Source organism: Spodoptera frugiperda, chromosome 20, assembly GCF_023101765.2.
Source record: "Spodoptera frugiperda isolate SF20-4 chromosome 20, AGI-APGP_CSIRO_Sfru_2.0, whole genome shotgun sequence".
NCBI lineage: Eukaryota > Metazoa > Arthropoda > Insecta > Lepidoptera > Noctuidae > Spodoptera > Spodoptera frugiperda.
In genome coordinates, this window is record NC_064231.1 from 6,097,525 (window position 1) to 6,110,753 (window position 13,229).

At 34.0% G+C, this 13,229-nt stretch overlaps 1 protein-coding gene across 2 annotated transcripts; it reads left to right on the forward strand.

Annotated features, from left to right (window-relative positions):
* On the forward strand, positions 1-12,891 carry LOC118281857 (ras-related protein Rab-3). Of its 2 annotated transcripts, XM_035602635.2 has the most exons (7): positions 1-191; positions 293-499; positions 4,669-4,769; positions 6,691-6,808; positions 8,814-8,932; positions 9,749-9,920; positions 10,300-12,891. In XM_035602635.2, the coding sequence occupies exons 3-7, from the start codon at positions 4,669-4,671 to the stop codon at positions 10,444-10,446; spliced, it is 657 nt and encodes a 218-aa protein (XP_035458528.1). In that variant the 5' UTR covers positions 1-191; positions 293-499; the 3' UTR covers positions 10,447-12,891. The 2 variants fall into 2 exon arrangements, with proteins under 2 accessions (XP_035458528.1, XP_035458521.1); XM_035602628.2 differs by lacking the exons at positions 1-191; positions 293-499 and adding an exon at positions 4,424-4,586.
* Positions 12,892-13,229: the final 338 nt, after the last annotated feature.

Genomic DNA, 13,229 nt, shown 5'->3' on the forward strand with positions numbered 1-13,229 from the left:
GGCTTTCCATCCCATTCCCATTTCAATAGAGGAGGGAGCTCGTAACAGCTGTGAGCGTGAAACACAGCACTTCCCTAACAAGGGGTTACTTTTTTAAACAATTGTATTGCAAAAGGACTTCTAAACGCACAGTTTATGAGACAGAAGGAGGAGTACACGTTCTGTTCACGATAGTGTCACCGATTAAAACAGTGAGTTACGAAATAACATTACCAAATTATCGATTTTGTATGTTTCGAATCGACAAACCTGGTGGTACCGTGCTTGAGGGTGTTTGTTCATATTGTTTTAGAAAGACAATCGAGTGTTGCATAGTCTGGAAAATAGGAAGGAAAAATCGATAGAGGTATACTTTGCCCCCGCTGTTGTGAATGTGAAGGGAGACAGTTGCAGCCGTGTCCCCCGTGAAGTAGCTTGGTGCCGTGCGACTGATAAAAATAATAGTGATAGGCGCCCCTGACGTCCCTTACTCGGGTTGATATACGAAGACTGATAAAAGGTGCGTATCGATATTTGTTATGCTTTTTACTGTTATCAGCCAGCAATCTTTACCATTGTCATTGGTTTCTATGTATTTTATTGATTGCTGCTATTGCATATTAGAACTAGCGCAGACCGCCAAAGGACATTGGGTTTATAAACGGTTTCAGTTAGCATTATCTTCACAAACGTTGTTCCAAAGGTGGTTTTAATATAAATAAACATAATTTAAGCATACATTCAATAAGTATCATGAATAATACATGAACAAGGTAACTACATGACAGAAGATTGATGTTCAACGTAAAGAAATAATCCCTAGGGAGCTCCCTCGGGCAAACAAACACGTAGGCGTTTACATCCATAAAACTACTCGCCGTTAGTACTGAGTGAAGTCAATAATTTTTAATCTGTAGTATAATTTATGCTCTGTAATTCACATCACGCAAATAAATCGGGATTAGTTTTATTATTTTATTCGCTTAACTGTTATGATAACTATTGTTACCTACTCATTCATGACTATTATTTTGTAAAATAACAAAAATAAAACCTGTTTTATCAATCCATTAACTTAAAATTACGATTAATTAATTGCTCATTTCATTGGATGTTTTAATTGAACGATAATAATAAATATGTTACTGTTTTTTTAATCACTAATCAGTCAATCTAGATAACTAGTTAGTTGATTGGTGCCAAACGCCACCACTGACTGTAAGGTCTCAAGTTCGATTCGAAGCGGGCAGAGCACGGACGGAGTTTGGTGGAGTTGTATCCCGTGTATGACGACATATTGACCCAAAGGTGTCTTATAACATGAACTGATGAAAAGTGGGTGTTGCACTCTACACATGGGTACTGCATACCCATTGTGAATTTTAAGTTCCTTATAACTTTTGATACTAAACAATAATTGTATTTCAACAACATGGTAAAAACAAACAATGAACCAGTTACACCCACAAAAGTATCACAAAATGATACAATATGTAACAAATTAAGAGAGATATTAAATTGTACTTTCCTGAGAATAAAAACATGATACCCCCGAGCTTCCCAACAGTACGTGGTTACTAAGAGAAATGGGTCATTAAGTTATTTATAGGCGTGGTTCCTTGAACAAAGTAATATTATAAGATCGGTAACTATGAGTAGGCGAACCTAGTTGTGGAAAATTTACATAAAGCTCCCACTTGAGCCAAGAATTTTATCGAAAGACAAATTTTATTATTAATATTTTGACATCCGTCCCTTATTATGTGGGACTTATGACAAAGCTTAAGAAAGTAGGTACCTAATTGCCTTCTTACTTGTGTTGGAGGAATAAGAATCTGGTGTCATGAACGGTCATAGATACCAAACAGAAGACTCTGATTTTATACTAACCAAAAATCACGGTTTAATCTCTAAGCTCTACTAGTTTCGAGTCACAGAGGGACCCTTCATCATGAGCAGCGTGTACAGACACGGTGACGTCACGCAGCCTACAGATTTTATACACCTTGTTTCTCATAGTAACCCAGTAGTAATAAAAAGAAATTAGAACCATATGAAAGGATTCCAATGTGCGGTAAGAATATTATTTTCCATCCAATTTTAGCCTTTGTATTCCCCGCACCTTTTTGATAGAGGTAAATTCAATTTGACTATTTCTTTTTTATAAATAAAAAAAGAAGTATATTAACAGTATTCCCACTAGACTTACTCTTAAATTCATGATCAATCTATCAATCAATAAATCTAATATTGGTATAAAACTTCACTAAACTCTTAGATTGAAATTTGTGTTTGAATGAACAAAATAAAACATTTATTACAAAAAAGAAGTCAATAATTTATACATATTATTATCAAAACTTGTAATATCCGTGACTTCGCCCGCGTATAATAATGACTTCCACAGAATTTGGGTTCTTATTACTGTTTATAATTTTTGTTATTCTAGAATAATAGTAACCTAAGTTACTCTTTAGTACATCAGCGACCTGCCACTAAAATTCCTATCAAAACCGGTCCGGCCTTTTCAGTAATTAGCCAGAATAAACAAACAGATAGACAGACGAAGATAGCAAAAAAAAATTTTTTTTCGTGTACCTATCGTATAAGTATTACATACATTCATATGTTATGTAGTAAAAGTCCATATTTCAACGATACAAACAGACACTCCAAATATTTATTAATGTAGATGTAGATTTATAAGTTTTGATATGTCGACCTTTCAAGTTTCATATTTAATATTGTTTTTACACAAGTACTTACTGTGATTTATTTATTCGATAAACTAAATATCAAATTGTGACTAACACAACAAAACATTTCAAATAATAATTTAAACTTTGGCCATAACGTGACAAGGTATAAGTAGTAGTTGTTTGCTAAACAGATCTGACGAGGACAACACTGATGAATTACACTAAAAACTTTTTAGTAACTCTTACTCAACATATACTATGGATAAGGATTAGTCAATAAAATCCATTCAGATGACGTCATAGGTGAAATCCCCTAATCGCTTTTACAATTCTCGCCCACTGGCAGAGCTGTGGGGCTTATCCTTGGCTGGGAGCAACTCGATAGCTGTACGTACCTACATGTCACTAAATGCCCACTGGCCGCCATATAAAATACATGCGACACTTTACTGCCATAAGTACCTACAAACGGTATTAGCACATCATGAATTTATGCTGTTCCACCACGAAGTAAAAGTTCTGAATAAAATATGGCTGCCTGCATACCTACCCTGGTACTGATACCTTCACTCAGTTGCTACAAACTTTCAGAGAATCTGATTTATCTCGTTGAAGTATGTACGTTCGAGGAAATTTGTTCTAGATTATTCGAGATATTTGTTATTGACTACGTTTTACTCGCGCTTCCCTTCCTTGAGAGTTCTTCGTGTATCTGAGAAACTAGGTGACCTAGCTATGATAATACACTTTATGGGATTTTGCATATTGCTATTATATAACTTTCTCATAACTGTTATCTTTAATCTGGGTACATACGAGTAATAAACTTGGATCTTTGTGTTTTATAGTGGTCTTATAACTTTTTAACTACCAAACAGGCATAAATAAAATGTCTTACTGCGAATTTAGTTCCATGTTGTGTCTAAACAAGTCACCACACAGTGGCTTTAATTGAAGGGCGTACAAAGGACCACCCACGCGTTATCTTATTGATGTCATAACATCCAGTTAATAGACGTAGATGAAATCATCCCAGGCAGTGACGCCAACCCAGTCTTGAATAAAACGTATACTTATTTGAATATTACTGCTTCACACCATGTTGAACGACGAAACCAAGGAGAAAATGCTTGAATTATAGATCTCTCTTTGTACGAATGCTCTAAAAGATCTTATTCGCAGCATAGCTTGAGAATGGGCTTTATATAATCAAGTGCTGTCTATTTTCTGTCGGATTTTCCAGTGCATTTTACTCGTGGTTTTTTGTTTGTGGCTCATTCCAGTTCGTCCTGGTTTCTTTCTGCACTAATTGGTCTAGTCAGCCAATTAGAGCGGGAATTTCGAATCATAGAGTCGAGTATTTAGAAAATTCAAGTTGACGTTAGAAAATAAGTTAACTAGGCCAATTACGCCATACTTGTATGTCAATGATTGGCTGATAACTAACTCTAAATTGCGCTTATCTGTCACACAACTTGACTCTGTCTAGGACACACTAAAATTGCCCTATCGGTAGGATGTGCCGATACGGTGGCATTATCTAAAAGTCATTTTTGTTTCCCGGCTTTGAATAATTTAATGACAGGCGCCAAAGTAAAATAAACGGTATTGTAAACGAAATTAAGTTTGATTTCGCATTTCATGGAAATTACTGATAAGACTTTTCGATGACTCAATGATGTTAAGCTAATGTGGGCTTAGTTGTATGTTGGTACCTATTGTAGCAAAGTCGAGTTTTGCTAATCAATACTACGTATGGGAAACATATCGTGTTTTGCATTTGCGATATATTTGTTAGTGCATTAAAGCGATGTGGCTGTGTTAGTGGTGACGATAGACAATTTTAACAGTTTTGTAATGGAGACTATTCATGAAAATTCGAATAATAATGTAGAAGACGAGGATGATGTATTATCGACATTTACGTAGAATTTGTAGTTTAGTGTAAACATGTTGCAGTTAAATTAAAATGAAATGTTTTGTACGGCAGATGACTGGAGATGCAAAATGGCAGAAGGACGCGGCGGATCAGAACTTCGATTACATGTTCAAGCTGCTCATCATAGGAAACAGTTCCGTAGGAAAAACGAGGTAAATATAATTTATTTAACTCTAGTCTCACCGTTTTTCTTTACGAGCCTCATGTTTTAGCATTAAGAATGTTTTTCTTTACATGTTTAGGTCTATTAACGTTCCATCTCATTATTTTATTCTGTAGCACAATTTTTTAAACAATTTATTTGGTAATCTAATCATGAACAGTACGTTAGTAAAGCAACTACAAACTTTAGTATAAATATATAATATTTGTGGACATAAAGTTCTAGAAACAGAACCTATTAGAGTACATTTTACTCAAAAACAAGATTGTTATTATAGTTTTGTTACAACGAAAAAAGTCTAGACAAAGTAATAATCATGATTAAAAAGAGAAGAACTCAGCGGGCCAATTATAAACGCCAATACAGATTCAATGTCAAAAATTACATCGATAACGACTATGATATCTAATTCAACACTTATAAAATGACGTCAGAGGCAACATGGTTAGAACATTTAAGGAACACTTTTATGTTTTGCTCTTCAACAGTAAAGAAGTGTCTGATTAGTCGGATAAAAAGCTATGAAATATTTCAATATGCGAAGTTCTTAACGCATGCAAAGGCTGGAAATGTACCCTTTTTTATTTGAGGGGTGAAAATCATCCAATGATTTTTCCCGCTTTGAGCGAGGCGAGAGGGAGTGTCAGACTCTAATTGACTAAAAACCACCCCGTTCGTACAACTGTTTTTCGAGTCGGAGTCCCGGTAAGCACACTAGTTAGGCCGCAGCTCCCGATTGAAATGTACCCAGCATAGTAATTCATTTGCCCTCTATAATATAACACCCTTAATATAACAATTGAAAATTAAATGTTACATAAATATGTGCCTAACTCATTAGACAATAAAAGTCACTTTAGCAAAAATTTTAATGAAAAATTTACATAAGCTCAATTAGGTTTCTATTTTTGAGCTCGTTGGTTTTGACGTTTTAATTTAAAACGGTCTCCTCTAAAAATACCCGTCGCCTAACAATGTAGCTGTTATATAAAGGTACATTGTATCATTTCAAGGGTCGTACGGATTCTTTTGATATCCCTCATCCTACGTCCATTGTTACACCGTTGCCTACAAGAGATACTTATACTTACCTATTAATTTATACGTTATAATGTGATACTGAATATACATACCTATATGATGCTTTATTAGCTGAGGACGTTTTTGGATGATAAATTAGAAAAAGGTTCTTTTAGGAATGGTAGATGGAAAAGGGAAATATGAGGATTTTAAACATTCTAACATCATTTGAGTATTTTAACATGAGCAAAAAGTATTTGTCTGTTGTTAGATAAGTTGAAGACAAATCTTCCCTTAACGATGCAAATATACCGTTTATATGGTGCGTATTAACACCTAATTATATTATTAGCTAACTACCCAGTACTTTTATATTTAAAAAATGTCGTCGGACTATTTCTTGAAAATATGGGTCGTGCTTATCGGATGCGAAACTTTTAAAATTACGGCGGAACTGTAAAGACTTTAGGTCACTTTTACGACATCAGTTCGTAATTACTTTCGTGTTTTTAAAGTAAAACTGGCATAAAGAGTATGACGCTTTTGTACTCTGATTGAATACTTGATTTTTAATATTCTTGAAACATATAAAGCAAGATTTTATATAAAATATCTACCTAATTCAAATATGTAATTTCATTTCGACTACATTTTAAAACCAATCATTGTGTGTCTGACAGTAATATTTAAGTTATCTTAATTTTCTTGTACTTTAAAATAAAGTCTAATAAAAAGACAAGGTTACAACTAAAACTTAAAAACTTTAAGTATTTGTATTTCACAGCTGGTATTTTAATTACACATCCATTAAATAAACTAAAATAATCTCTAACCCAATAACCATAAATACCATTTTCCCAAATAACAACATACGTTTCAAATATTTCCAGCTTCTTGTTCCGTTACGCGGACGACTCGTTCACTTCAGCCTTCGTGTCCACCGTCGGCATAGACTTCAAGGTGAAGACAGTGTTCCGTCACGATAAACGCGTAAAACTACAGATATGGGTGAGTAACTACCAATTAATTATATTACCCAAGTGGGGACCCGCATACAATATCGATTTTTCTTGGAAAACCGCCAAAAGTAGCTATACGTAATCCTTAAGTGTAGTTTTGCAAGTTCCAAGTTTTTAACTATGTATATTACAGTCTTTATGTACTATAGACACATATGTGTGATCAAAATGTCACCTTTGTATGTAAAGTTTATTTACAGCAAGCATCTTACTGCTGTACTCAGAGACATATAATGATTAAATGATTAAACTATTCCTTAATAACGATTTTGTACCGAAAACAATTGCTATGGATTGAGTTAAGTAACCATTATATGACTCTGAGTACGGCATTTAGAGTGTTATGTCTAGGATATCTTTTTGATTCATTGAATAGAAATAACTTCATAAGTAACCTTCCAATATGTGTTTTCCCAAAGTAACACAAATCAAAGTTATTCAACGCTACTAATTTAGGTTAACCATCTAATGGCAACTAAATTGTCTCCATATTACAATAACAATGTGGTCATAGGCTTTTAACATTAAGCTGCGGTTACGTTATGGAAAATCGTAAAAGGTTTAGATACACGTGAACATAAGTAAAGGCCCAATTTAAGGGACATTTTGTAAAAATAGAAAAGAGCTTTTTGAAGAGAACCCTTTTTAACAAATATGGAAAAATATAGCAACATACGTATAACGTTTAAAGTAATCGGCCTATCGCCATCAAGCCACATTGAGCCGTTTTCCTCAATTGCCTCTTACCTCTACCTCTTAGGAAGGATCGTATTTAATTAGTCTGTACTTTTCCTTTCGCTCGAGATTACTAAGATACAAGATACAAGGTTGAAACGTGTCAGTAGCATACTTATTTATGACCTCGGAGAAATATCCAACAGGCGAAGGATGTAATGAAAAAGGTGGCCTTTTCCTTCTTGGTGTCTTAAGGTCTTTTTCACAGTACCTAGTTAATAAGAAGATATTAAATCTGTCTTTCACAAGTTCTTTTTAATAATCTCAGGGTTTTACTTCAGATGCTAGTAGGTCACAGACTAAATAAGTCGTTTGACGTAAATACATAATGTTGTTGACTCTCGACTCGAAATTGTCGTTTACGTAATTTCGTGTTTTTTATAAGGAATGTCGAAAATTTTGGAAACATGTTTTTTATAATTTGTTGACTACATTCTTTGAAGATGTTAGAGAAAAAACAACAACTTTTTGGACAGACGAGGAAGTTATTAAAGTATGATAAAGTTCAACCGCTCTCACACAAGGCTATAATGAAATTTCACGCGAGTACCAACATAATGAAATTTTATAGAAACGAAAGAGGTTCTAGCAACCGAATAAAAATATAACACGATTTGTTCGCTGAACTCTCTTCTCTCGCGAATGGCTTGTGACGTCACTCTACATTATGAACAAATCGAATTAATTGTATATCTACACCTACATAGAAAGTTAGATTTGTATTTCTGTAGAAATCAAATTGTAAGAGTTTATTATGTTTGCTTTAGAAATAGGGCGAAGTAATCACTGCGTGTAGGTTGTAAAGCATTAAAGCGATTATAATAATATCGAAAAGCTACAGAATTTTATATTGTTAATGCTCTACCTGTTACCTATACGCCTACACACGTCGCTTCGTGTCTTTATGTATTGTATCGTTCATAAAAGTGATAAAGGTCCAGTAGGTATCGTTATTCAGTTCAGGGGCTCCGGAGCAGGTTTACTAAGAGGTCTCGGTGCTCTTTACAGGGTTAGAGGGTGGCCACCGGGGTTTTAGTGAGGTAAAAATCCTACACTCCCTAGTCTTTTATCCCCAAAAGGCTAGGCGCCTTTTGAAGGTTTCTCCTCGTCATCAAAAAAGGTGTCGTTATTCAATAAAATTGTGTCTGAGCACCAGAGTGTGATTGTAGGAGATCAAGGCTGGGTTTATAGATAAATTTGGTCAAGACACATAATTCATTTAATGTTTGTTCATTTATAAAAGTGTCGATTTCTTGCAGGACACTGCTGGACAGGAGCGCTACCGCACCATCACCACTGCTTACTACAGAGGCGCCATGGGCTTCATCCTAATGTACGACATCACCAACGAAGAGAGCTTCAACAGCGTGCAAGATTGGTAAGTTAATGACATAATACATAACCTAAGAAAATGGCGTCCTAAGATCATAAGATTTTGATCCAGAGCTTTGTGACTATTCATCTATTTATCTGGGGTTCAGGATCAAAAAACATTGATGAACAATAAAGGGTTATTTTATTAGTCAGTAAGAGTCCGATTGACCTTGGGAGTGTTAAGGTGATGTTCACGAAATTCAATCCAACACTATTTGATGATTCACATTGTATCCTTTCGGGATTCGCACTACACGACAAACTATTTATCATAACAATCGTTATACTAAATCCTATTGAAATAAGATCATAAAAGCGGATAACCAGTACCTTACTCAACTTTCAACTGTTTGTCCCGAAAGTCCTTGTTCCAAACAACAAGGAGACAGCGATCGGAATAGTTCACTCACACTTTCAATGGCGTCGTAATAAAAACTTGATCGTAAAGGGAAAAATATATAGCCGCCTGCCACCGAGGACGGGCGGCCGGATTTTCCTCAATTTCCTTAGGATTATGTTACGACAGGACATGGGCATTCAACTTTTGACAAGACAATTTCTTGTTATTTTAGTTCGAACCAGTCAAAAATAAGGCAATTAAATTATCCGAGAATTTTCGGTTTTACATTCTTCTGTCCAGTGTAGCAGTAGAGTAGGGCCTCTAATTTATTTTTAGTAATAAAATAAACCAGTTTGCTTCGCGACGACGTAACCCACAATGCTCATGAATATGAGTCGGAGTTATGAAACTACTGAGCCTTGACCTTGAAACGGTTTATTTCAATGAACAAAAGAATATTAAGTATTACTTTACTTACAGGGTGACACAGATTAAGACGTATTCGTGGGACAATGCGCAAGTGATCCTCGTGGGCAATAAGTGCGACATGGAGGAGGAACGTGTGGTCAGCACTGAGCGTGGCATGCAACTCGCTGAACAGCTGGGCGTCGAGTTCTACGAGACTAGTGCCAAGGAGAACATATACGTTAAGGTAACTACTACTATACATATAAAACATATTTTTACTGCTTCTTGTAACACAATAACATAAAAGCACCAAGTTTTGTTGGGACAGTTTTTGTCAAGCAAACGGTAAAATAATTAACACAATACACTTATAAAGTGAAATAGAAAATAAATAATACCTAACTTATTTGTCACACATTAATGTATTCTCTTCTCAAAGAGACAATATCTGTATCTACAGACAAGACCTAAGCCCACGCATTAATTACATTAAAGCGAAGTTGCTTTGACCTTTTATTGTAGCCTCATGTATCATGCCTAGATACTAAATTATGGATGACAAACACTTTTATGAAACAATAAAAATGGTAATGGTAATAAATGTTACTTATTTGTTTTTCCAGGCCGTGTTCGAGCGACTGGTGGATATCATTTGCGATAAAATGTCAGAGAGCCTGGATTCTGAACCGGCCATGCTGGCGGGCGGGGCTCGTGGCCAGCGTCTCACAGAGCAGCCCCAAGGCAACTCCACCACCAACTGTAACTGTTAATGACTATACCGAGAATGTTCTCACTTTACGTTCCTTTACGTTCTAGAAAATTCTTTTAACGGGGTCGTTTCTTTCAAAAGCAACTAAGTTCGTTATGCAAATATTCTTCGCATATTAATTTTAAGTAAGAGTTCTACTATAAAATTGGCGAACCCCGAGTATACTTGGCAAAGTATCTCAACCAACTATTTATGAGTTTTTATAAATTGTAATCTCTAGTTACTTGTTACAGTTTCATGCATAAATTTTAATTTAAGTAACAAAATTAAAAAAATAATTGTTAAAACATGTGTAACAATAAAAATATGTATTAGTATTATTAAATCTATAGGTGTTAGTTAGCTATCTACGTATTGCGAGCTGGAGTAGGGATCTGATACTTCTTTAGCTGTTAAATTTTATCTTTAATGAATTTGTGTCGTAAATTCGTTACGTAAATATGAATTTTAGTAGTAAATGTGTTACATTTTTTTTATTTATGTTACGTCATTTAGATATTATTTATAGTATTCGAGATTTACAACGAGATATTTTAATAAGGATTAATCTTCATGATAGTGATGTCCGAATATTATGCGCGATTATGATTTCTAAACTATACCAATCCCGAAATGTAATGTTACCATTTGGACCAAAGACAGATTATAATATTTATTTACAAAAAAAGTTCAGAAGGCGCAAATATTGTAATAATGTTTAGTTAAATTTAAATTGTTATGAGGTGTAATAAGTTTGGTGGTTGCGTTTCGTACGTAGGTGCATGTTTTCCGCCTTTACCTTGCTTCGTATTATATCTGTGTGGATGTATCGCGATACACTTACTAGAGTTGTTACTTCATTATCGGTAGATTAATTGATCAATGTTCGTTGTTATACTTTGGCGTAATCTTGAAGTTAATGTTATCTTCGGTGTATAACTTCATGTATGCTTCGATACCCCTTGGCCTGAATATGAAAGTTCGACTAATCAGGTATAATCTATTACCTAAAGTGTTTGTAAATACGTTTACCAAAGTGTATAAATAAATAATTGTATAGTATTATATCTACCTACATATAAATCTGTTTGTATTCTTGTTACCTCCTATGCTATGTTAATATATAACTATAGGTGTTTATTTCATCACTACGTTTAGGAAGTAAGTAAGTTCCATACTGTTTTTGTTTCAACGCATCACTCGTGTCACGTACTTACGACTATCGAGTATCTTTTAAAAAGTATTCATAGTGTCCGCCATGATTGTATCGGCACTATATCTATATCTGTAGACGACATAGACAATACAATTTATATCAAATTCTGTTGAGACATGAGCACATTATTTTTTTAGAATCTAATTATTAGGTAAATTAGTTAAGATATATCGTATCGACGTCTGTTCGATGAAATATAAACTTATATACGTACACAATTTTATTACAATAATGATGTATCTAAATCAGTGACTCGTATGTTCATCGCTTCTTCGGAACATTAAAACTTTACAAATATTATGAAAAAAATACTTATGACGCCAAATTTATGAATACGACTATTATAATATCGGAAACTACCATTGTATTGTACTATAAGTAACTTCTTTGATGAACATATTTTGATGGAATTTGTCTCTAGACTTCGTAAAAGCTGGCTTACCTTGCTCCTGCTGTGTTTCATTAATTGCAATAAGTATACTGCAATTATTCTAAAAAAGGCTTCCTTTACAATAACCTTGACTTTATATTTCTAATATAATATCAAATTATCGGTCTATGTATTCGTAAAATGATTATAAAGTCAATTTGACGAAATCAATTAAGAGCATTCTGTGGACCCAAAGTCACTTGATATAAAATTGTGTTAAATACTAAAAGAGGATGTTTAATAGCTGTTTAGGACATGGGAAACGCGTAACTACGATACATTTTAAATCAATACTCGAAAATATAAAATATCGAGTAAATATTATTGAAATTGAATATCTGAATTGCGGGATACGTGTAAAAAATCCTGTCAATGCGCTCAAAAGCACGGAATTTAATAAATAATATGTTATGTATGTATATGAGGAGGCGTGTCCCATGTCTAGTGAGTATATTATGTACTGGAAGGCGTATGTAGAGGTATATGTAACTAGCAGTGTGTGTGAGCGCCTTAGGGCGTGGGAAGGCATATCGTAGTGACGGGCTTTAGTAGCATATGTTTAGCATTTTGCGTAGTTCCTTACACTGTTTTTATACTTATTTTCTAATACACAGATGTCTAAATATCCGACTGGATTTGCTAAATTGCATTCGATGTTTTCATTGTCATTCCAAATTGTTGGCTCACAAAACTGAAATTGTAATCGATTAGCTGTATTGGTATAATGTATGTTATAATTATTGTTGTGTGTTAATAAAGGAATTATTTAAAAATACACCCATGTAAAGATTCACGAATATAATATATATTATAAAATATTATTTTTGTGTGTTATTATTTTTAGCTTAAGTTTATCGTATTAAAAATGTTTCTTATCAACTTTTTGCTGAAAATGAAATAGCAGAAATAAACATTGATGTAATATACCTAATTAAATTAAAACAATACCGATTCTACAGCCGGGTAATAATCTTGATGGTTTTTCTTTTTTCGAAAAGCTTTCATACGATATGTCCAAGTATTTTTATAGGATTAATAGTTTTAATGTTTTAAACGCTGTAAGATCCAAACTGTAGTACAAAAACTAATTTATGTTTACTATGTGCCTGACGTATAAACTACGACGTAAGCATAAACAATATATGTGCATAGAATATAT